A 22928-nucleotide genomic window follows, 5' to 3' on the forward strand; every position below is an offset into this window, starting at 1 on the left:
CAGCAGTGGCACGCAAAACTCCACAAATTCAGCACTTGGTCCCAACAAGCGCCCCTCCCCACAGCTTTTCCTTAAGTCTCAATTCCCAGGTGTGCCTTGTAAAGAGGGGCAGAGCACTCTCTTCCTGAGTCTTTGGGTCAGCCTGCGCTGCTCCTGCCTTCTCTCCATTCTCCGTGCCCAGGAGAGGGCGGTCCTTGCTCATTGCCTGAGCTCTGTTGCTTCTCCTATCCACTGCCTGCCCTCTCTTCCCCCCATCTCTCAGTCGTCCTGTCCCTGTTCTTCCCTGCTGGCAAGCCATCCCAGGCCCAAGGGACCCATGGATGCCTTGTCCTGCTCCTCTCGCTTTCCTCCAGAGCCAACAAAGCCAGCCCTCAACCTCCATCGGCCCCGGCTCTGGGTCATCGTCCTCCGCGGACTCAGGCTTGGACAGGGCCATGACAGTATCATTAGTTCCATGATAACTTTATTTACAGCTGTTCCTGTTGATCAGCTGGATTTCAAATCAATAATAAGTGAAGCTTACCAAGCAAATATTTGTTTCTTAGGGATACACTTATAAGTCTGAACTGGAACAATGTTTTCTAAACCCATGTTTCAATCCAGAAAGAAATGTTTCTTGGTTTGGAAGAATGGGAGAATAGAAAAAGTTCAAGTAGATGGGTGAGCTATTGGGTTCCTGTTGACCTTAGCATGAAGTATAAAATACACAACTGACCTGCCTGTTCTCCTCTCCTGCCCCTCACAATCTTTCCAGCATTTTCCTCTTCCTACTACTCCATAACTGTGGCCACTGCCGGTGCTTTTGGCAGCATGTGAATGTTTGAATGCTCATGCTGTGCTTGTTATACAATATATTGATTGAAAACTTCCTTTTCATGGAGCTACAATGTCAATTCAGTTATGGCCCTTTTTTTCAGTAGAGGTCATTCCTTTGTGTTTCTATTTCTACTGTGTAATTTCCTAGCAAATTACATAAAGGAGCCTACAGAACAGAGTGGTGACCCTTCTTATCTAGCAGTTGATTAGTGCTAGTTTTAAAGAGGAAGTATCAGAGAGTTTCCTGACGCACTCACCTACATTTTGCTTGTTTCTGATTGGACTGCAGTTTCACTAGGGCTGAATCTAGGAAAAGCAGTGTATGTACGCAAGAAGTTGCTGGCCCTCTCCTACGTTTTCCAGTATTGAGTGAAAGAAGTTGAGTGCTGAAAGAGCGTCTTTTCTCCTCAGTATTATCTAGAGGGCAACAAATGACTTTAGGCCGATAAACAGTATTCACATTATTGATAATGCCTGCCAGCCCATGCCATGCTAGATTTTCTGCAATTTCCAGACTTTCCAAGTTGGCGTGGCTAGAAGAATTCTGGGAGCCATGGTACTAACGTTGGCAGAGGATACCCAGTTATGGGAACTTTACTGCGGTCCTCATGAACACGAATGTATCTTTTTATCAGAATAGCAGAATGTGTATTGTATACTAATGTCTGCTGTATTTCTCATAAACGTAGGTAGCCCTGCAAGTAAAGTTACAAGTGCTTCCCAGTCTTCTCATGGGACAGGTTCTCCAGTCTCAAAAATTCATGGAAGCGGTTTTGTATCCTCTACAGTAAAGGTACAGACATTTGGCTAACCTTGATAGCCTTTTAATAGTTTCCTATAAATCTGAATGCAACGTGTTCCATTTTTACTTTCTTAAGTCTTTTTAAATGAGGCATGCTCCTACAACCATGTACGTGTAATGTTTTTCATTCAGAATGCTAGTTAAATAGTATCTCTATCCTCTCTTATTGTACCATCTTAAATTTCCATCACTTTTCTCAAAGTGTGCCATGAGTTCTCCCACCCAAACTCTGTACATAATGGATTGTTTCTAGTACTTGACCAAAACATTCAGGCTTCTGTTTACAGGTAGTCCTCGATTTAACAACCATTCATTTAGGGCAGGGGTGTCCAAACTTGGGAACTTTAAGACTTGTGGACTTCAACTCCCAGAATTCCCCAGCCAGCTATGCTGGCTGGGGAATTCTGGGAGTTGAAGTCCACAAGTCTTAAAGTTCCCAAGTTTGGACACCCCTGATTTAGGGAGTGTTCAAAGTTACAACACTGAAAAAAGTGTCCCTTGACTGTTTTTCACACGACCGTCGGAGCATCCCGAGGGTCATGTGATCGAAAATCGCCCACTTGGCAACTGGCATGTATTTATATCAGTCGCAATGTCCCAGGGTCATGTGATCGCCTTTTTGTGATTTCCTGACAAGCAAAGTCAATGGGGAAGCCAGATTCATTTAACTGTGTTACTAATTTAACAACTGCAGTGATTCATTTTAAGTTCTGAGGCAATGAATACGAGGAGGCTGCTGAGCCATTAACTATTTATTAAAGGCAACTCCTGACAGGAATAGAGCAACGATAACCCGGCTGACAGCTATTTATACTGACAGCTGTCAGACCGGTAACCAATAGAATAACAGGATTTATCCCGCCGAAAAGTCAGAGCGGCTGGGCCAATCAGAGGGGAGCTGGGACAGCGCCACCTGCTGGTGGATGCTCTTGGTACACAACAATTCACTTAACAGCTGTGGCAAGAAAAGAAATAAAACGGGGCAATACTCACTTCCCAACCTTCTTAGCAACAGAAATTTTGGACTCAACTGTGGTCTTAAGTTGAGGACTGCCTGTACTATTGGTTTCCAACAATTAATCAACTGAAACTAGATCAGTTTTGTGTAGTGGGCATTGTACCATAATTGAAAACAAAAGGATTACCTGTATATAACAGAAAATTAAAATAGTTAAAACTAATGCAGTTCATTATATTCCTTTACTACAAAAGCATACAGTTTGAAGTCCAAAAGTCACTCACATATCCATAAAAGTTTTTGGTAAAGTCCTAGTGCCTTTCAAATTGTAATGTTCACTTTCCTAGGAGATAAAAAATATTAATATGAACAAATGTCAATTATGTTTCAACTAACAGTTTCTTTTTAAGTTTTTTCTAACCTAACCAAAACAAGGCTGCTTAATAGCCAAGAATGTCCATCAGCCTGAAAATTACTGCAATCTCCGGTTTTCCTGTTCTCTGGAACAGTAACAGTAAAAGAAAATTAGGTTGTATAAGTTTACCATAGATAAGTTATTTGCGGGATCGTATCCCGCCCCACACATCCCTTCGGCCGATTCGCTCACACAGAGAGGGACTCCTCCGGGTGCCATCCACTAGGCTGTGCCAGCGGGCAACGCCCAGGGGAAGGGCCTTCTCTGTGATGGGCCCGACCCTCTGGAATGACCTTCCCCTCGACATTAGAATGACCACGGACCTCCGCTCCTTCCGCCAGAAGCTCAAAACCCACCTATTTCAGCTAGCCGGCCTGGCCTAATTCCAGCTTTCCCACCTCAGTTTGCATTTTTACATTTTACGGTTTGGTTTTAAGGTTAGGTTTTTAATTTTTATAAACTTGTACAGGGGTCTGTTTAATCCGATTTTAATTATATTTATTATCGATTGTATGGTTTTAATTTTGTACCTGTACACCGCCCCGAGTCCCTTCGGGGAGAGGGGGCGGTCTAGAAGTCTAATGAAAAAAAAAAGTCTATTGTTTGAAACAAAATCCGATGTTTAAAAAGAAGAAACGGCTGCATAGTTAGCTTAACCATGTGCTATGTATATTCGTTCTAGCAAGAGGACTCTCTGTTCGCAGCCATGCCACCTCTCTGTCCAATTGGGAGTCATTCCAAGGTACAAAGCCCTAAATCTGTGACAGGAGCACCAGGAACATTTACAAAGGTAATTATTCTCTTTACTGTGCATGGTGCAGTTTTGTTTCACAAAGAGAGTTACCATGGAGCTTTCTGAGTTTGATCCTGGACAGTCTTTGTTGTTACTCGTTTCTTAGATTTCTGGAATTACATACAAACATAGATTATTTCCTGTGCTTTTCCACCCAGACAATGGTGGGGTTATTCCTTCATTGCTTTCTCATTTTGCTCTCATAACAATATCTTCAGATACATAGGCTGAAGCATTTGTAAACGTAACTACATATGTGAATATTGTTTTGAAGAACTTATCAAAGTAAATTCTACATTTGGTATAGACCAGGGGTTGGCAACCTTAAACACTCAAAGAGCCACAAAGGTCCTAACCAGAAGCCCCCCATTCAGCTTTGGAGCCGACCGGAAGTCTGGTTCCCCCACCATAGAGTCTCCTCCTAGTGTGGCCTCCTTTTTCCTCTACCTGTCCTAACCGAAAGCCCTATGAATTGTGGAGCCGATTGGTGACAGGGAGCCGCAGCAGAGGGATGAAAGAGCCACATGCGGCTCCAGAGCCGTGGCTTGCCTACCACTGGTATAGACCACTGGTACATTCATTTAATAGGTCGAGGGACACGGTGGCTCAGTGGCTAAGACACTCAGCTTGTCAATCAGAAAGGTCGGCGGTTCGAATCCCTAGCATCATGTAACGGAGTGAGCTCCCGTTATTTGTCCCAGCTTCTGCCAACCTAGCAATTCGAAAGCATGTAAAAAATGCAAGTAGAAAAATAGGAACCACCTTTGGTGGGAAGGTAACTGTTCCGTGTGCCTTTGGCGTTTAGTCATGCTGGCCACATGAGCACGGAGACATCTTTGGACAGTGCTGGCTCTCCGGCTTTGAAACGGAGATGAGCACTGCCCTCTAGAGTCAGGAACAATTAGCACATATGTGCGAGGGGAACCTTTACCTTTTCCTTATAGACCACCGGTACATTCATTTACTAGGTCAGTGAATGTATTCCAAGAGCTAGATAATAAGAACATTATTATGCCACTAATCTTATTATAGGAAGCAGGATTCTTCCTAATGTCAACCAAAGGTCTAAATGAAATGTGCAAACAAAACAATAGCAAAAAAAAAACACTCCCACATTTAGTGGAGTCTCATTGACTTTATTATTTTTATAAATAACTCAAAGGTGGCAAGCATATTTAATACTCCTTCCTTCTCCCATTTTCTCCAATATGTAAGGTACTGTGAGGTAGATTGGGCTGTGAAAGAGGGATTAGCCCAAAATCACCCAGCTGGCTTTCATGCTTAAAGTGAGCCTAAAATCACAACTTCTGTAATGTAAAAATAATTTTAGAATTTTTTAAACTCTTTTTATGCTTGTAGGTGATGGACCAATTGTCAGGAAAAATGTTAATACTATAGTATGTATTTTAGCAATTTAGAGAGAGTTTCATATTTTCTACTACCTTTTCTAAGTGATATTTTCTTCTTTTATTGCTATATTGCTTAAGCGTGACATTCATTTCTTTGCAAAAAGATACTCTGAATCTTTTTGAACCAGTACATGAATTATTATAACATCTCAAAAGTTGCTTTATTGTGTTTTTATTGTTGCTGTTGTAGTTTTTTTTTATTCTTTTGTAACTGTTAAATATGAATTTTAGAGTCACAGTTGTGTTGATCCTGAATTTGTGCTGAATAAGGCAGACACTCAATTTCTTACAAAAGAAAACAATGCAATTTTAAATGGGAAATTGAGTAATATAGCAAAATAAAGTGCGTGCATCTTTCTGATATTTGAACAGATTTCCCCTTTTTTTGACTATTATTCCTTCATGTTCCGGTTGGGAGAGAGAATTAGTTTTATCATCTCTAAGCCAGCATAGAAGATGAACTGATCCTCAAATCTCACAGTAAATCAAGGATCTAGTGCAGTGATGGTGAACCTATGGCACATGTGCCACAGGTGGCATGGGAGTCATTTGTCAGGGCATGTGAGGCGCTGCCCTGTCAGCTGGGCAGCGCGCATGCGCGCACTGCCAAGCTCAGTTCACTCTTTTTTAAAGCCATTTTTCGCCCTCCTCAGGCTCCAGAGGATTTATAGGAGCCTGGGGAGGGTGAAAAGAGCCTCCCCACCCGGAGGCCCTCCAGAGGCTTCATGAGCTTCCCTGAAGCCTCCGGAGCGCAAAAAACCAGCCCTAAGGGCAAACCGGAAGTTCAGGAACGGACTTCCGGTTTGCTCGGAGGTTCATTTTGACTGCTTCGGGGGCTCCAGGGAAGCATCCTGAAGGTCCCTGAAGCCTCCAGAGGGGTCTGGGGGGGCTGTTTTTGCCCTCCCCAGGCTCCTATAAAGCCTCTGGAGCCTGGGGAGGGCGAAAAAAGCATGCAAAAAATGGGTCGCGCCTGTAGTGTGCGCATGAGCACTGGGGAGGGGGGGGTGTCGCGCATTGCATTATGGGTACAGCACGTCCGCACACGACCCCCCTGCGCTCCCCCCACTTATGGCACGTGAGCCAAAAAGGTTCACCATCGCTGATCCAGTGGATCCAAAGCTGCTTCCATGTGGAGGCCTCTCAGTTTCTCTTGCCGGTGGGAAATAGATCTGTAGAGCATTCTATGGGCATTGTTGTAGGGAGCACCAGCCAGCTCCTTAACCCTTCATTGGAAAGGTAAGGTCTTCTCCACAAAATTTCAATTTCCATTTGATTTATTTGAAGGTGATAATAAAGCAAGAGCCTGGAGAACTGCCGCAACATCATCCAGTGGCAGCAACTGGAGCAGCCTCTCAGGCCTCACTGGCACAGTGCATAACTGTGAAAGGGAGCCATGTGATTGCTTTATCCCCCCAGAAACAGATTGTGAGCACAGGAGAGGGAGCCACTTCATCAAAGGTGCCGGACTTTTTTTCCTTCTTTTTCACTCTAGCAGTTTTGTAGTAACTACAGCTCCATTGCTTTACTCCACGCTCTTGTTCTTTTGAGGCAACTAAGTAATACCAGAAGCTTTAAATCAGGAGTGTCCAAACTTGGGAACTTTAAGACTTGTGGACTTCAACTCCCAGAATTCCCCAGCCAGCATTGAAATCCACAAGTCTTAAAGTTCCCAAGTTTGGACACCCCTGATTTAAATGGATAAAATACCCTTCAGATACCTATGTTGTTCTTTAAATTATAACGTTATTAATTTGAGGAAAAGATAATTGCATTTCATTCGTTGTCACAGCCTTCAACTATTTGATATACTAGGCCCATCTTTAATTCCAAATTGTTTTTCTTGGGGTAAATTTTCTTCCCCCCCCCCCCCCTTTCCTTGCTTATGTGCTTTCATGTGTATCATATAGAATTTCATTAGAGAAGCTGCGTCTTTTTCTGGCCTTACACAATCTTAGGAAACTAGATGTTAGCACTGGTTTTGAGAAATATGCACCGGTTTCTGGATAGTTCCCTAGCCTTGTCCTTTTTTTTAATCTTCAAAATAACCTGAAAGCCAGTTATCTTAAAGGCTATATTTTCACAAACTCACCTTCCTAGAATTGAAATTTTCCACTAAGATGTTTCTTGGAATATCAGCAAGATCAAGTGGATAGTGGCGAAAGGAGATGGCTTTTTCAGCAGTTACAGAGCTTAGTTCCCAAGATGCTTACTGGTTTCCCTTTTATCTCTTACATGCTGGCTTAAGCTATTTCTGATCTCACAGCATTTTTACTAAGCTCATTCTAATATGAAAAATTACATGGGTTTGGAATATCGAAAGGAATCATTGCTACACGGTTAAATATTGGGTTATTTTAATTGTTTTGTGTTCTTTTTCTCAGCATTTGTAATAAAATCAATTGAAATGCACTGTTTTAGGATAAATATAAGCACATGAAAATGAACAGTCTTTTTCTTTATCTAAATCATCTGTAAAGATCCTTCTATACAGTATTTTAGAAGCTGTGAACTGTTTGGGGCTGCTAGTTATTTGAGCAATAGAATTAATACATAACTAGCACAAGAGAAGGTTTTATTCCCTAAACAGGCATAATCATCCTGAGTGAGTCATTTTGCCTCAGTTCCAGACAATTTCCACTTCAGATCCAACCTTTGACAGAATATAGCTTTTATTTAGCTTGGTGTTAATATATTAGCTCTGTGTGTATATTCATATTATGTGTGTTTTTTTATTTTTTCCCTCTCTAGATTGTTAGTGTTCCAGTTGGGTCTGCTTTACCATCGTCAGTCAAGCAAGCTGTGTCCCTCGGTGGAGGACAAATACTTGTGGCAAAATCAGGCCCTTCAGTCACAAAGACAGCTGGTGGAAAGCAAATCGTAACTCAAGGAGTCGCCAAAGCTATTGTGAGTAGTGGAGGAGGAACCATCGTTGCTCAGCCTGTGCAGACTTTAACAAAAGCTCAGGTTCCATCAACAGGAGCTCCAAAAACCGGATCCCAAGGTTCAGGTAAAGTGGGCTTACTTTTTGAAATGTCAAACATGACGGTATGGCGCTAAGGAATGCGTTTAAAAATATCTTCTTCATGCTCCATTCCTGGGGAATTTTAAAGATAAATGCACATAGCTTTTTTGGCAAAAATGTACAAGTGATTGGCTGCTGCTTTCTTCCAGGATGCTTTTTCAGCTTCCAAATCTAATTGATAACCTGCATGTTCTGTTTATCTTTCTCCCAAGTATTAATCAAGTAGTGGTCCTAGTTTCTTGAAATCAGCCAAGATAGCCCAGCTAACTGGATAATGAACTAATTAATTCATTATATCAATAAAGTAAGCTATTGAATACTCTGGTGAGCTTTGCATCATAAAATTGCACCCCATGTCCGATTTAGTTTTTTTTTTAAAGATATATTGAATACTAACTTCCAGAGTTGCCTATAGTTTCAACACCACTAGGGGACACTAGGTGGAAAACCTGGTCTGGGTAGGATGCATCAAATGAATTGTTACCATGTAGTTCTATGATGCTATAGATTACTGTCGAAAACCCAATAAATAAAAGCGTTGGGCTACATTTAAAGGTTTATAAGCTGACTTGCATTCATATTCTTTGCACTTATCCATGTACAGTAAATCCTCTCCAGAAAATTTGTCAACTCACAGACAAATTTCAGGGCAGAGTGTCTTGGCAAGTAGAACAGAGAAGGGAATCCATTTCTCCAGTGATGTGTGTTCTGCTGATACTGAAAAGCTGTTAGCTGACAGTGTATCCAGATGTTGATTTCTTTTGTTTTACCATATAATGTTGTAATACAGTAAACTGTTCAATTGTTGGTCTCTTTTCCATCCAGTACAAACATATTGCACTTTCTTGTATAATATCATGTAGTCTTTCTTTCTGTAACTTCCTTCATCTTCAGAAATTCTGCTCATTTTCATTCCACTTTACCTTGTTTTCTGTTTGCACAAGGAAATTCCATGAAATACATCCTTCCCTTATTATCTACAACCCATCTTAAAGCCTTTCCTCTGTGTGTGCTGTATTGAATGATAGCAGCTAGATTCTTATTTTTCTGCAGCTAATTAGGGACTGAATTCTCTCCAAAGTTTTTGCACTCTGCAGACCTCCCCAAAACAGCCCATTTTTCACGAAAACAGGGCCATTTTTTTTAAAGGGCATGAATAGCCATTAGGAGGCTTGTAGTGTGCCCCTGGGAAGTGGGGGGGGGCGCAAAACTGAGCAAAAAAACAGAGCAAAACCCCCCCAATTTTTCTCAAAAACTGGACCATTTTTTGTCAAAAAAAGGGCATGCAGAACCGTTAGGAAGCTTATAGAGTGCTCGGGGGGGGCAAAATTGAGCAAAAAACGCCCCGTTTTTCGCTCATTTCTGCCTTCCCCAGCCCCCAGGAGCACTCTAAAAGGCTCCTAAAGGCTATGCACGGCCATTTTGGTGAAGGGGCAGGTTTTGGGAGGCCAAAAATGCTGTATTCAGTGTATAAGACGCACCCAGATTTTCAGTCTCTTTTTTTGAGGGAAAAAGGTGCGTCTTATACTCTGAAAAATACTGTAATTTTCAGTCAAATAAATACAAAATAGGATAAAATCCAATAATAAAAAAGTAAAAGAACCCAAACATAAATATTGCATAACTGAAGCTAAGATGAAAGAAGTTAGAAAAACACTGCTGTGGGACTTAATGTTTTGTTGCAAGAGGGTGGTCTCTGAAAATCTTGATAAATTTTTTTTCTTTTCCTTCTAGTTATGGCAACATTGCAATTACCAGCCACTAATTTAGCCAATTTGGCAAACCTACCTCCTGGCACAAAATTGTACCTTACTACAAATAGCAAGAACCCATCTGGGAAAGGAAAACTGCTACTTATACCTCAAGGAGCTATTTTGCGAGCCACCAATAATGCCAGTTAGTATTACACAAAACAAAAGTAGCATATTAAATGTGGTGGCAAGTAATGGGTTGGGTCTTTGCTGCTCTCTGAGCTTGGTGGTTTTCTTGCAAATGTTTCATTAGCAGGTTATATAACATCACAGTGCAACTGGATATTACAGGAATATCCAGGTTATTTTTAGACAGAGTGCATTCTCTGAAACACAGATATATTAAAAATGCTTTATGAAAGGAAGGGCATCTGCTAGCAAGGTGGGAATCAACCATTCTTAGGTCAGATATAAATGTTACATAAATATAGACCAGATTGCTATGAGTTGTAGGGATGAATCGATGTATAAACTTCTTTTTTGTGTACAATGAAATTTTATAGCAGTCCATGTTGAGTCTGTATAGCTTCTGCTATTAGCTAATTACTGAATTTGGGATTGAGTTTCTGGAGAGTAGTTACATTTTGGTACCTAGCAAGTAATCTGAGAGTAGAGCTAATATAACTAGGATTTGGTTTTGCCCTATTTATAACTGGCTATCTTGTTGGATGTTCCAGATCAGCAGTTAGGTTCTTCAGGAAGTAGCGGAACGCAGGGTGCAAGCAGTGGTGTGTCTCAGCATCTCACCTACACATCCTATATTCTCAAACAAACCCCACAGGTTAGTCCACAATACAAATATATACAAAGAGAGAGATTGTTAGCATAAACATTAGATAACTACAGGTGGATCAATATTCTTCTGATGTGCTGAACTATAGTTTACAGCACAGAAGCATTCATGGAAATGAAGTTAAGATTAGGGGGCTGATAGCTTGTTGGCTTTCCATTTAAAATTGAAAGAATCTGAATATTTTAAGAAAGGGATGCAAGGAGCCTATCAGTTACGATGGAAGCCATAAATCACAGCAAGGTGCCACAGTGCTCTTTTGTACAATGTTTAATACATGATAGAGATCATTTGTATTTGAAGCTGTTTCTTTTTGCTATGTTAACTGGCATATTTTTTTAAGGTTTAAAAAATAGAATCTGATAGATCCTATTTAAAAGTAGGTATTGTGATAAGACCCTAACTAATTCTAAGTGGAATTAAAAAAGAAAAACAGTTTAGGGTTTCAGAATTTAAGGGACAGTGGCTATTACTTACATGTCTTCAATGCAGATATTAATTTTTTTTGGTACAGGGCACTTTTTTAGTTGGCCAGCCACCTCACCAGACTACAGCAAAACAGGTGACATCAGGGACTGTTCTCCAAGGTAATACAAGTGCTGGAACATCATCTTCCCAAGGACAGCAAGCTCTGAAAGTTATAACTGGACACAAAACTGCCACCTTATTTGCACAGGTAACTGTGGTGCTTCGATTCAGATGCTGGTTGTTCTAGATACTCCCAACGGACTTAATGCAAAGTGCAACTGTTTTGCATTCTGTAGCAAGTCGCTTTTGTATTTTATGGTAATATATTAATGTATCTTTTAGAAGCCTGGTTAATAAAATAAATGTCTAAATGATTGGTTTTAATATATACATGTACATAAAGTGTAAATATTAATCTATATGCCTGAAGAGTTAATTTTAATACATTATTTGGTTGGCCAAGACAGATAGGTCTTAAGAAACAGAATGAAAAACTCTGAAAAGTTGTTTTGGTTTTGTTTATTTTATTTTTGTTGTTGCCAACTATTAAAAACCTCCATATGTCCATAAAATATTTATGTTCTCCATGAGATAGTTATGCAGTGTATTTGGCTTGAATTCTCCTATTTCTATTTTCAAATGAAAATGCTTGAAAAAGAACTAAGACAGGCCAATGGTGAACAATGGACAATAGAGAAGGAGTAAGCCATGCTGAGCCTTTTCCTCTCATGCCGTTTTTCAATAGTAAAAAATGTTCCTTACAAATTGCCCCTTAATAGAAGAAGAATATGAGGAAGGAAATTTGTAGTCGAAGGACAGATGGGCAAAAGATTAGCTCAGCTTTTCCCAACCTGAGTGGTGACTAGACCTTTTGGGAATTATAGTCCAACACAGGGACGTGCGGTCAGGGGAGGCAGAGCCTCACCTCTCTTCATGAAATAATAGTATATAATATTATATACTATATATATATATATATAATATTATAATATTATATACATCCGGCCGGCCGCGCCCGGGAGCTGCGGAGGCAGAAATGTTGTCGGTGCTCCCGGATGACGAAGCTACGAAAGCGACTGGGTCGTTCCCCAGTCGCTTTCGTGGCTTCGTCATCCGGGAGCGCGGACAACATTTCTGCCTCCGCAGCTCCTGGGCGCGGCCGGACAGATGTAGCCACAGCGACGCCGAGGCGGTCCGGGCGGACAAAAAAGCGAGCGAGGCAGCCTGATCCTCGGTCACTCGCCCGCCGGACCACCTCGGCGTCGCTGTGGCTACATCCGTCCGGCCGCGCCCGGGAGCTGCAGAGGCAGAAATGTTTTCGGCGCTCCCGGATGACGAAGCCACGAAAGCGACTGGGGAACGACGAGAACCTTCCTGCCTCTGCTGGATTTCGCGCGCTCCTCGCAACTGCAATATGCAGTCGCAAGGAGGGCGCAAAGTCCAGCAGAGGCAGGAAGGTTCTCGTCGTTCCCCAGTCGCTTTCGAGGACTGCGGAACGTGAGCCGGCGGAGCACGCTCAGGAAGGCGGGGAATGGGATCACGTGTGCTGGAGGCTGAGGCAGCCTCAGCCTCTAGCACACATGGTCCCATTCCCCGCCTTCCTGATGACGTCACCAGCCTCACCAGCCATAAACCTCACCGCACGTCACTGGTCCAACACATTTAAAGAGTCCCAAGTTGGGAGAAGCTGGGCTAAGAAACTTTATTACCTTCAAATACCTAAAGAGCTGTCACATAAAAAGGAAGTACATTTCTTCTCTACTGAGACTGCAGGACCAGAACAAATGGGTTAAAAATGCAAAGAAACATGTTCCATTTAGATTTTAGGAGAAACCTCCTAGTTATATGAACTGTTAGACAGTGGAACACACTGAAAAGTGAAGAGGTAATTCTTCACTAGAAATCTTCAAACCCAGAATGGAGGATCATTATCAGAAAGGTTCCAGCACAGTGCAGGGAATTGACGACTAATGTCCTTTCCAACTCTTGGATCTTATTCTTAATCTTCCAATTCTGTATTTCATTTCATAATATACATTTGTTACGTGATTTCTACTTAGACTGAAAGGAAAGGATCCAATTTTAACACAGCCCTAGAATGTTTCTTTTATCCCTGCTTCAATAGCATGTGGCATTCAAAAAAAGTACCCTGAGATACAAACCGGCACTTTTAACCCCCCATAACACTTTTTACTTATTCTTCACCAGCTATTTCTGACAATATCACCAGCTATTTCTGACAACATCTAGAAGATGTAGCAAAATTGAACACTTAAATATATACTGAGGTTTTGTCTAAAACATCATGAATGTTTGTATCTTTTCTGATTTCCTACTAGTTGTACTATATGCTTTATAAAAATATTGTTTCTATTTTAACTCATTTACAAATGTAAAGGCAGGTTCCAGCGGGCAAGCTTCACTCATGAAAATATCAGACAATACACTGAAATCATTACCGGCATCATCACAGCTCTCAAAACCCGGCACCACTGTGCTGAGGGTATCAGGCGGGGTGATCACTGCAGCAACAACTTCAGCTGTGACACTTGCGTCCAATGGTGCTCCCCAGGTGAAGTACAGTATTGGTTGATTTGCATGTCAGTCTTCAAATGCATTACAAAGTTATTACGCAGGGGAAGAATCAACTTCTTACTCCTTGGAAATCAAAGTTGCTTAAGTGTTAAGGCTCCATCCTGGTGTGTGAAAAAAAATGTTAGCATTCACAAGAGACCTTTGCAGTACTTGCCCTCGTACAATGTTTATGGAGAATGTTTTTGTATTTTATTATTTGGATTCCCTCCTTTGTTTGCTCCTGGTACCCAAGAAAGTATCTGTTGTGGTTCCCAGGCAAGCTCCCATGCAGGTTGTAATTTGCTGCTGTCCTGCATAGCTTAATTGAGATGATTGCATCAGAAGACTTCAGACTTATGTCCTGGCACTAAACCTATGCAAAAAAAAAAATGTTATCAGAAGGAAGGGAAAAAAAATGCTCTCTTTTCACTCTTGCAAAATGGGCTTGTGGTGGAAATGCAGGGGTGCTATTAGTAAAAAGTAGAGAAGTGTAGGAAGTGTTGAAACTGACAATGCATTAGGAAAATACTGTAAATGTTATTTACAATAGAACTGGACCACCCCCCCCCCCATGGTTTTCTAACTCTCAACTAAAAATATTGTATATGCATAGCTTAGGAATAATTAAATCATAATCCGTTTAAAATATTTTTTATTTTCTTTATTGGATCATTAAACTGAAAAATGTGTTTTCTACTCTCCCTGGTTTGTTTCTTTTAACACAGCAAGCGAACAGTGCAAGCTCTAGCTCCCCTTCAACTGCACAACTTCCCATTGTGAAGGCATCTGGGCAGCAACAGCAGGTTGTTGCCAATCCTGGGCAAGCAGCATCAGTTGCACCTAATAAAACAAGTTCCTCCACAGTTGTAAGCATTGCTTCTTGGGTCACAACCCCAGCACCAACATCCACAAAAACTGCAGTATCAGGTAATCTAGCACTAAAAGATTGAGATTAGTCAATGGGATGCTTTTATCCGAACTAAACACAAAACCCACGTGTATGATCTGAAATATATACGGGCGCAAGCTTTACCTGGATTAATTGATTCAAAAAATATTGTAGAAGCACAAGCATCAATTCTGGAACAAGATTGGTGCCTAGTTGAATACTACATATAACATTTTGTTAATTGGACATACAGAGATGAGGTGGCACAGTGGTTAGAGTGCAGTACTGCAGGCTACTTCAGCTGACTGCTAGCTGCAGTTCAGCAGATCAAATCTCACTGGCTCAAGGTTGACTCAGCCTTTCATCCTTCCGAGGTGGGTAAAATGAGGACCCAGATTGTTGGGGCCAATATGCTGTCTCTGTAAACTGCTTAGAGAGGGCTGTAAAAGCACTATGAAGTGGTATATAAATCTAAATGCTAAGTGCTATTCCTCAAATATCAGTTCATGCAGTTCCACCAGATTCTGCAATTCCTGAAACACTTAAGATTAACTTTCTCTTGAATTTGAATCCTGGAAAGCCCATTGGTTTTCTGAGAAACTCTTGGAGTCTAAGCTGTACAAGATCTACTTAGTAAACAGTTAAATCAATTGAGCCAAATGTCTATGAAGATTCTAAGACACCCAGGCCATGGTTGTCCAAAAGGTACTTTTTCAAAAGGCAACTGGACTTTGTGTTTCCTTGAAGATGTTTCAGCTTCTTGGATGAGAAGCAAAACCTCAATCTCGTCAAATAACCAGATCTTACCTTATGCGAAATGGGCATCCATATATATTGACATAAGGCATCCATGGTGGTTCTCTTGTATCTCTCAGTATCCCTTAATACCAGTTTTGGACATATTTTGGCGGTTGGGGGTGGAAGGTATGATATTATAATTCTCCACTAGGGCCAGTTCCAGTTGGTCTTGGTAGCAGGGGATAGATCTAGCACTAGACCTAGTTCTCCATACTGATACATAGAGAGGAGAGCTTCCTTTTTATCTTATTTGTTCCATGTGAAAAGAAGAAATAATTCATTTTAATACATTTCTAATGTAGGGTTGCTAAAGATCCACTCCAATCAGAGCAGCCCACAACAAGCTGTTTTGACAGTACCCAGCCAACTCAAACAACTCGGTGTCAGCAATGCTTCTGGAGGAGTCCAAACTATACTGATGCCTGTGAACAAAGGTAGGATGTCATTGACAAGACATTCCCTAAATCTCTTTTTCAATATTGCAGGCTTCTCTCTCCTAAGCTTTCTGGCTCTATGGCACTGCAAAGAATTGGAAACCTTTGGCTCTAGTGGCGAGCAGACTTTAATATTGTCTGGAGCACAACATTTGATGCCTATTGACATTGATAACCAATACACATTTACAATTTTAATGTCCGGTATTATCATTATTAAAACCAACACCAGGTTATGCATAATAGTGAGAACATGGTTTGTGAGATCCAGGTAAAATAAGAAAAAAAGAACAGATTTTTTTTTAAAAAATTCAGATAACATTTATAGAGCTGTTGCAAAAAGCCATTGTTAAAATTTCCATCATTTTCTGCTAAAAGTATTGAAGTAATTTAGCAACAAAAATGAAAAAGTGTTAAAAGTGAAGCATATTTGTCAAATTATCAATATTCCCTTTCTCTTTCAGTGATACAGTCGGTTTCTTCCAGTAAAGCAACGGCTGTTACACCTACAACTAGTGTAGTTGTCCCAAGCACTCCTGAAGTGACTGTTACAAAAGGTAGAATTGTCCATTGTCATAATGAAACCTTGGAAATGACTATACGATTAGCCACTATTCATGACATATATAAGAAATTTATAATTGTTATTTTTGGGGAAATTAGTCAGTGGGATTGTGCAAAGCATTCAGAAGGGGTACTTTGCAAAGCGCATTGGTATCAGCAGAGTATAAAGGCTTGTGGAGATTCTCAGTCATCCAGATCATAGTTGTCTCAAAGGTTTTTTTCAAAGAAAAAACAGTCCAGTAGCCTTTTGAAGAAAAAAAAGCTCCTTTGAGATATCAGCAGAGTCCCACTTCTTGAAACGTGAAAGCATGAAAGGGTTTGATGTGGCTGCTTCAGAGGCTTTCTCTGGTTGTGTTTGCATATACCTCTGCAAATATTTTCATTGACACCACCAATGAACCAAATATGCCTGCATAGCTACTTGCTCAGATAGCCAGGGTTATCTAAGCTAAGAAAGTTGCTTCACTTGCACCAGGGGTGTCCAAACTTGGGAACTTTAAGACTTGTGGACTTTAACTCCCAGAATTCCCTAGCCAGCATGGCTGGCTGGGGAATTCTGGGAGTTGAAGTCCACAAGTCTTAAAGTTCCCAAGTTTGGACACCCCTGACTTGCACCTTTGCACTTAGTTGAAGCGCCCCTTTCAAATGCTTTTTATGAGCCATCAGCTGTTCCACAGTATGATTATGCAAGTGAAGCAGGATTCAGGTGATAAAACATTCAGCTTGATGAAGGTATTGACATCAAGAAATCTTTTTGGGCATCTCTAAAAGTATAATGGTACTTTCACTTGGAGACCCAAGGTAGTACTAAGGTAGTTTTACTACACAAAAAGCAGCAACCCCCCCCCCAAAATAGGTTTTGAAATGTAGACCTTTTACATTGTATTTTTTCCTGCCATCCATTTACACTTACAGTTACTACTCTGTGAGGGAGATAGGTGGTTCCAAAATTTGACTGATTGGTTGATAAATAAGTCAATAAATAATTATTATGGTGCCAGGATTCCTCTTTAAAATCTCTGCTTTCCTTCTTCAGAAAAATTACAAATAGTCCTCGACTTACAATCACAGTTGAGCCCAAAATCTCTGTTGCTAAACAAGATAGTTGTTAAGTGAATGTTGCCCCATTCTATGCCTTCTCATGCCACAGTTGTTAAGTGAATTACTGCAATTATTAACTTAGTAATGTGGCTTTTAAGTGAATCTGGATTTCACATTAACTTCGTTTGTCAGAAGATCACAAAAGATGATCACATGACCCCAGATACTGCAATTGTCATAAATATGAACCAATTGCCCAGCATCTGAATTTTGATCACTTGACCACGGAGATGCTGGAACAGTCATAAATGTGAAAACTGCCATAAGTCACTTTTTTTAGTGTTGAAACTTCAAACAGTCACTAAATGAACTATTGTAATTTAAGGACTACCTGTAGGTTTTTTTTTCCTAATTGTCTGAAACAGAAGACCATTATTGTCTTTTGCCTAACAAATGTTTTTTTTTAAATATTCTATTGTCTTTTAAAGTGAAGCTGGAGCCTGATGCAACAGGGCAGAGCTGCAGTATTCCAGTCTCTCAGGATGCTCAGGCAACAATAAAAACAGAGGAAAGTTCAGAACTTGGAAATTATTCCATTGGGTAATTATGTTTGTGAAGTTAAAATAACTTACTACAAGGAGCAATGGCTGTTGTAAAAAATATGGGTTATATTTTTATGAGCCACTTGAATTTGTTGAGAGTTCACGCCTATTAATGTTGAAATGAAATTTCTTCAAGAAAATTATTTTAATTGTGTTCAATCCAAGCAGTTGAGATTTTATAGTAGGTATTGGATAGATCACAGTATATTAAGGCCTTGGTATGAAATACTTCACCTATGCAGATTAAAAGTACACTGATCAGTTTGCACATCGGTTGCAGTGGATATACTGTATTTTAGATGCAGTACTGGATCCATAGAAACTAGTTATCTTGTTTGTTCAGATTTATCTTTGTCTCAAAGTTTTAAGAGCCATGTCAAGCTATAGCTATATCCAGCTATGGACCTGAGGTGAGAAACTTCTATTATGATCCTCACAGACTCCACCCTTTATTGCAATCCAAGTTACAGCAGAATAATTTCCTATTTTAAAAAAGCTTAGTAGAAGCTTATAATACAACTTTTTTCTTGATTTCATATCAAGTTTTTTTCTTGATTTCATATCAAGCTTAACACTGCCCTCCCCTTGGAAAAAATGTAAAATTCAAACTTCCAAAAATGTAAAAGCTGAGAAAGGTTTGAAAATGTTTGTCCAAACATCACTCTCTGCATGTACACAGAGATTTGTAGGCAGTAATACAGCAGTATCTGTACATGCATGTTCTTTGTACAGTAGAAGTTGTGTAAACAGCCCTGTACTATGCTATAATAAATAAATTCTATATTAAATGCCACCTCTTTATTTTTTGCAGGGAAGAATATTTAGACACCCTCCCGCAACTTTTGACAGCAATTGTGAAGAACGTTCCATTGATTGCTGAGAGAAGTAATGAAAACATTGTTTAACAGTAATTTTTGGTGTAATATGCTCAATTCATACTAAGTATGGCCATTGGTCCATCTGCCTGCATTTGCTATAGAGCAGTATTTCTCAAAATGGGTGAAACTGCCCCCTAATGAAAGGTGTTTGCGTTATCAAGAGGGATGTTAGACACTAAGGGAGCAGCAGGAACATTATGCACTCCAAGGGGGTGGCATAAGAAGCCATTAGGATTGTAATCATACGATTACTCAGAACTTACCCAACAAACTTTACTAAGTGTGTAAAACATTAACTTTGATAATTATAAATGCATCAAACTTTAAAATGCTTAAAATATTATGTGGCTTTGACAACATGTTAACCATGGGAAAATCTCTTACAATTTTCTGTTTTTATATATTTATTTTTTCATGTCAAGATTATTCCTCCTAGCTGAGTTCCATACCTTTTATTACGCATTTTTTAAAATGTTTGGCTAAATGTCATATTCTGCCTAGTGTACACGAGGGCAGTGAATTACAATAATGCTGACTGATTTCCATTTCAACCATCAGAACACTAGTTTCCATTTTCTTGTTCCACTTACAAAGCTTGTATTGTGTGTGTTTTTTTAATTCTGAAGGATAACAAGCATTCAGAAAGTGTTCCCATTTTTGCTGATATTCTGAAAGACACCAGAGACAGTCTAGCATTTTTAACTCTCCTCTTTATGAGGAATGGGAATGGGAAGCTAGTATTTCTGAAATCAAAACTTCCAGTGCAGTATGGCAGGCAAACTCTGCCCCCAGCCTGGAGTTTGATCCGGATGGGGTTCAAGATTGACTCAGCCTTTCATCCTTCTGAGGTCTGTAAAAAGAGGGCCCAGATTGTTGAGGGCTATATGCAAATAATGCTTCTAGATTGTAAGGCACCCAGAAAGTGTTGCAAAGCACTATGGGGCACAGTATAAGCCTAAATGATGTTGCTATTGCACACTCAGGTTTAATCTGATCCATGAGACCAGTCCCTCTGACTCAAAGGATTTAAAAGAAATTCCTCTCCCACTTCGATCTGCAGGACAACTAAAAGGACAGTAGTTTTCTGTAGTCTAGTGGGCTAGGCAGTGCTTTGTAAGTGATTTGAGAAGGTGGTTTGGAATATGCAGGAGCTCAGACGTAGCACCCAACCATATCTGTTTGATGCAATAATTTCTTTTTCCTTGGGAATAGATAGCTGTCCTTTGTAGCTGCCAGGTCAGCTCAATAAATAATGTAGCTTCAAAGAGATTACAGATTAAAGATTACAGGCATGTATTATTACATTTGCAGCATTAAGTGTTCCAAGCACCTTTTCGAAGCACTACATAATCATTCTCTGTAAAAAAAATACATTATGGGAGAGTTGAATCATACTCCTAGGCCAAATCCAACTCCTGGTTTTTGCAGTGTTACCTAAATGAGCCGAATCTTAACAATGAGGAAATAGCTGCTGAGTTATTCAGCTATGGCTGGCTTTATTTTCATCCACATGAAAATACATAAAATAAGTGGTTTAATAGCAATTGGCACTTTACATGCTGAGACTTGATATTCCTGAAATAAACAAACCAATGCATGTGCTTAGTTTTCATTGTGGGGTACATTCAGGCTCCTACTTTTCCCTTCTCCAAATCATTGCTAGTAATTTGTTTCTCAGATGATTTTTCTGTTCAGAGCCTTCCATTTTTTTGAGTAGTTCCAAAAGGCTAGAAAATTGTCTTATGTCACAAATACCACCCCTGCATTTACCTGTTGTTCAAATAGCTATGATAATATCTTTAATGTTCTTTCTAATTTAGTATCTCTTTTAAATCAGAGTAAAAGGCTTTTTTAGTTTTTTCCATAAGGGACTTCCTGATTTTATTAATAAGTAGCATATTTTGATTTAAACTATGTTCTGAGAAGATGTTCAGAAATAGCTTGCCATATAATATATTAATTTCCATGCTTATTAAAAATCTAAATTTTGGGTGTTCCTTTTTTTTTTTTTTTAGCTGAGGATGCCAATCTTTTCTGTGCCAGTTCTGTAGAACAATATTATACCTGGAATATTGGAAAACGAAGAGCTGCTGAGGTAATTTTAATGTATTCTGTAAGCTGAATTTCAGCCTCGGGGAAATGTATGACTGAAAGCTGTCCCTCAGAAATCTGGTGATTCTTAAAACCTAGAAATTATTTTTAAAAATATCTTGCATTTAATACATAGCCATTTTTGCAGAGATTTACTAATGTTTGGCTAAATAAAATGTAACTGAACTTAAAGTTCCATGTCCTGTCTTAACATTATATAATCCAGATCTGTTGTGTGACAAAATAGCAACTTTTTCCCAATGTTGCCTTTATGTTGTCATACTTCCAAGAGTTTCTTAATCTGCTTGTAATGTCTCTTTTCTGCTTGACAAAATGACCCTTCTATTGCGACCATCATAATGAAAAATGAGGAAGCATTCTAGAATAGATAGTACTGTCCTCTGATGTAACAAACTGGAAAAAAAATTGTATTTGCCTAAAGGTTTTCAATTCCTGAGCTTTTAGAAGCATAAAAGTATAACTGTTTATTTGATGTTCTTTTTGTTCTTATTTATTAGATGTGCCCTATTTTAGAGCCACAAAGACAAAATATAGAATGGCTAGAACTGTGAGATCATCTATTAACAGAAGTCATCTGTTTGGAACAATTTCACATGTGCACACAGATATACGCACACGGGTTCCATTGTTGCTGTATGTGACTTTGACCAGCAACAATTAAGCAGTAGAGGATCACCTGGTCACCATCTGGGAGATAACAGTTATCTACAGTTTTTTTACTTAGCTCTTATAATGCATAAAGATCCATTGAAAAAGCAAAATACCACTCATCACGAAATCTCCAGAACCATAAAGCCTACAAACTTGAAATTTGGCACATGTGTTCCTCTTGGTTTCTAGGTGCATGTTAAGAAAGGATTTTTTGAAATGACTGTCAGATCATTAGCATTTCTTATATCATTATTAACACTCTCTGATGCTAAGGAGTTAGATTGAGAGAAAGAAGGGGATAAGATAGGAGAGGCTTCTGTGCGGCAAGCCTGAGGGAGAGAAGGGGAGAGGAGAGGCCAATTGTAACTACTCATTAATGCTCAAGCTTTGTCAACTTATCAAGCCTGATCACATAATTTTGTAGCAAAGCACGGGTATCCAACCAACTAGTGAAAGCTATACATATTTTATTCTATTTAATTCTTTTTTTTTTCTTCTTCCTTTTTTCATCTCCAGTGGCAAAGAGCCTTGACAATACGTAAAATCCTTCAAGAAATGATAGAAAAGTATCCTAAATTTCACAACATTGTGCCTCTGAAAACAAAGCAGGTTGTACACTGGTGTCGCTTCCATGGCTATACACCCCCTGATCTAGAAGCTTTTAGGAATGAGGATTCCATAGAGGATGTCCTGACACAAATAGACAATGAGCCAGGTAAAGAGTCTAATTTCAGAACCTCAAAGGGTTTATTTTGGCATAATTTGTAGAATGAAAATAAATTGTAGGATTAGGCTTCCATCTTTGTCTCCCGAAGCCAGCATCAGTTTTGCCTGGAAAATTCAATAAAGGTGAAACTCGAAAAATTAGAATATCGTGCAAAAGTTCATTTATTTCAGTAATGCAACTTAAAAGGTGAAACTAATATATGAGATAGACTCATTACATGCAAAGCAAGATAGTTCAAGCCATGATATGTCATAATTGTGATGATTATGGCTTACAGCTCATGAAAACCCAAAATCCACAATCACAGAAAATTAGAATATTACATGCAATCAATAAAACAAGGAATGTACATAGAACAATATCGGACCTCTGAAAAGTATAAGCATGCATAAGTACTCAGTACTTGGTTTGGGCCCCTTTTGCAGCAATTACTG

General features: G+C 39.7%; 1 protein-coding gene across 1 annotated transcript in view; it reads left to right on the plus strand.

Moving 5' to 3' along the window:
- Nucleotides 1-22928, plus strand: part of YEATS2 (YEATS domain containing 2) — a 48437-nt gene that overhangs the window by 16924 nt on the left and 8585 nt on the right. The window contains exons 14-28 of the mRNA XM_081955137.1: nt 1506-1609; nt 3674-3781; nt 6478-6651; nt 7942-8200; nt 9950-10111; nt 10644-10747; nt 11271-11432; nt 13623-13796; nt 14524-14725; nt 15788-15919; nt 16384-16476; nt 18013-18124; nt 18938-19011; nt 21020-21099; nt 22284-22482. Of these exons, the coding sequence (XP_081811263.1) occupies nt 1506-1609; nt 3674-3781; nt 6478-6651; nt 7942-8200; nt 9950-10111; nt 10644-10747; nt 11271-11432; nt 13623-13796; nt 14524-14725; nt 15788-15919; nt 16384-16476; nt 18013-18124; nt 18938-19011; nt 21020-21099; nt 22284-22482 (2139 nt within the window). The remainder of the gene's footprint in view (nt 1-1505; nt 1610-3673; nt 3782-6477; nt 6652-7941; nt 8201-9949; nt 10112-10643; nt 10748-11270; nt 11433-13622; nt 13797-14523; nt 14726-15787; nt 15920-16383; nt 16477-18012; nt 18125-18937; nt 19012-21019; nt 21100-22283; nt 22483-22928) is intronic.

The sequence above is a fragment of the Natrix helvetica genome (genome assembly GCF_964273705.1).
Source record: "Natrix helvetica genome assembly, chromosome: 5".
Lineage (NCBI taxonomy): Eukaryota > Metazoa > Chordata > Lepidosauria > Squamata > Natricidae > Natrix > Natrix helvetica.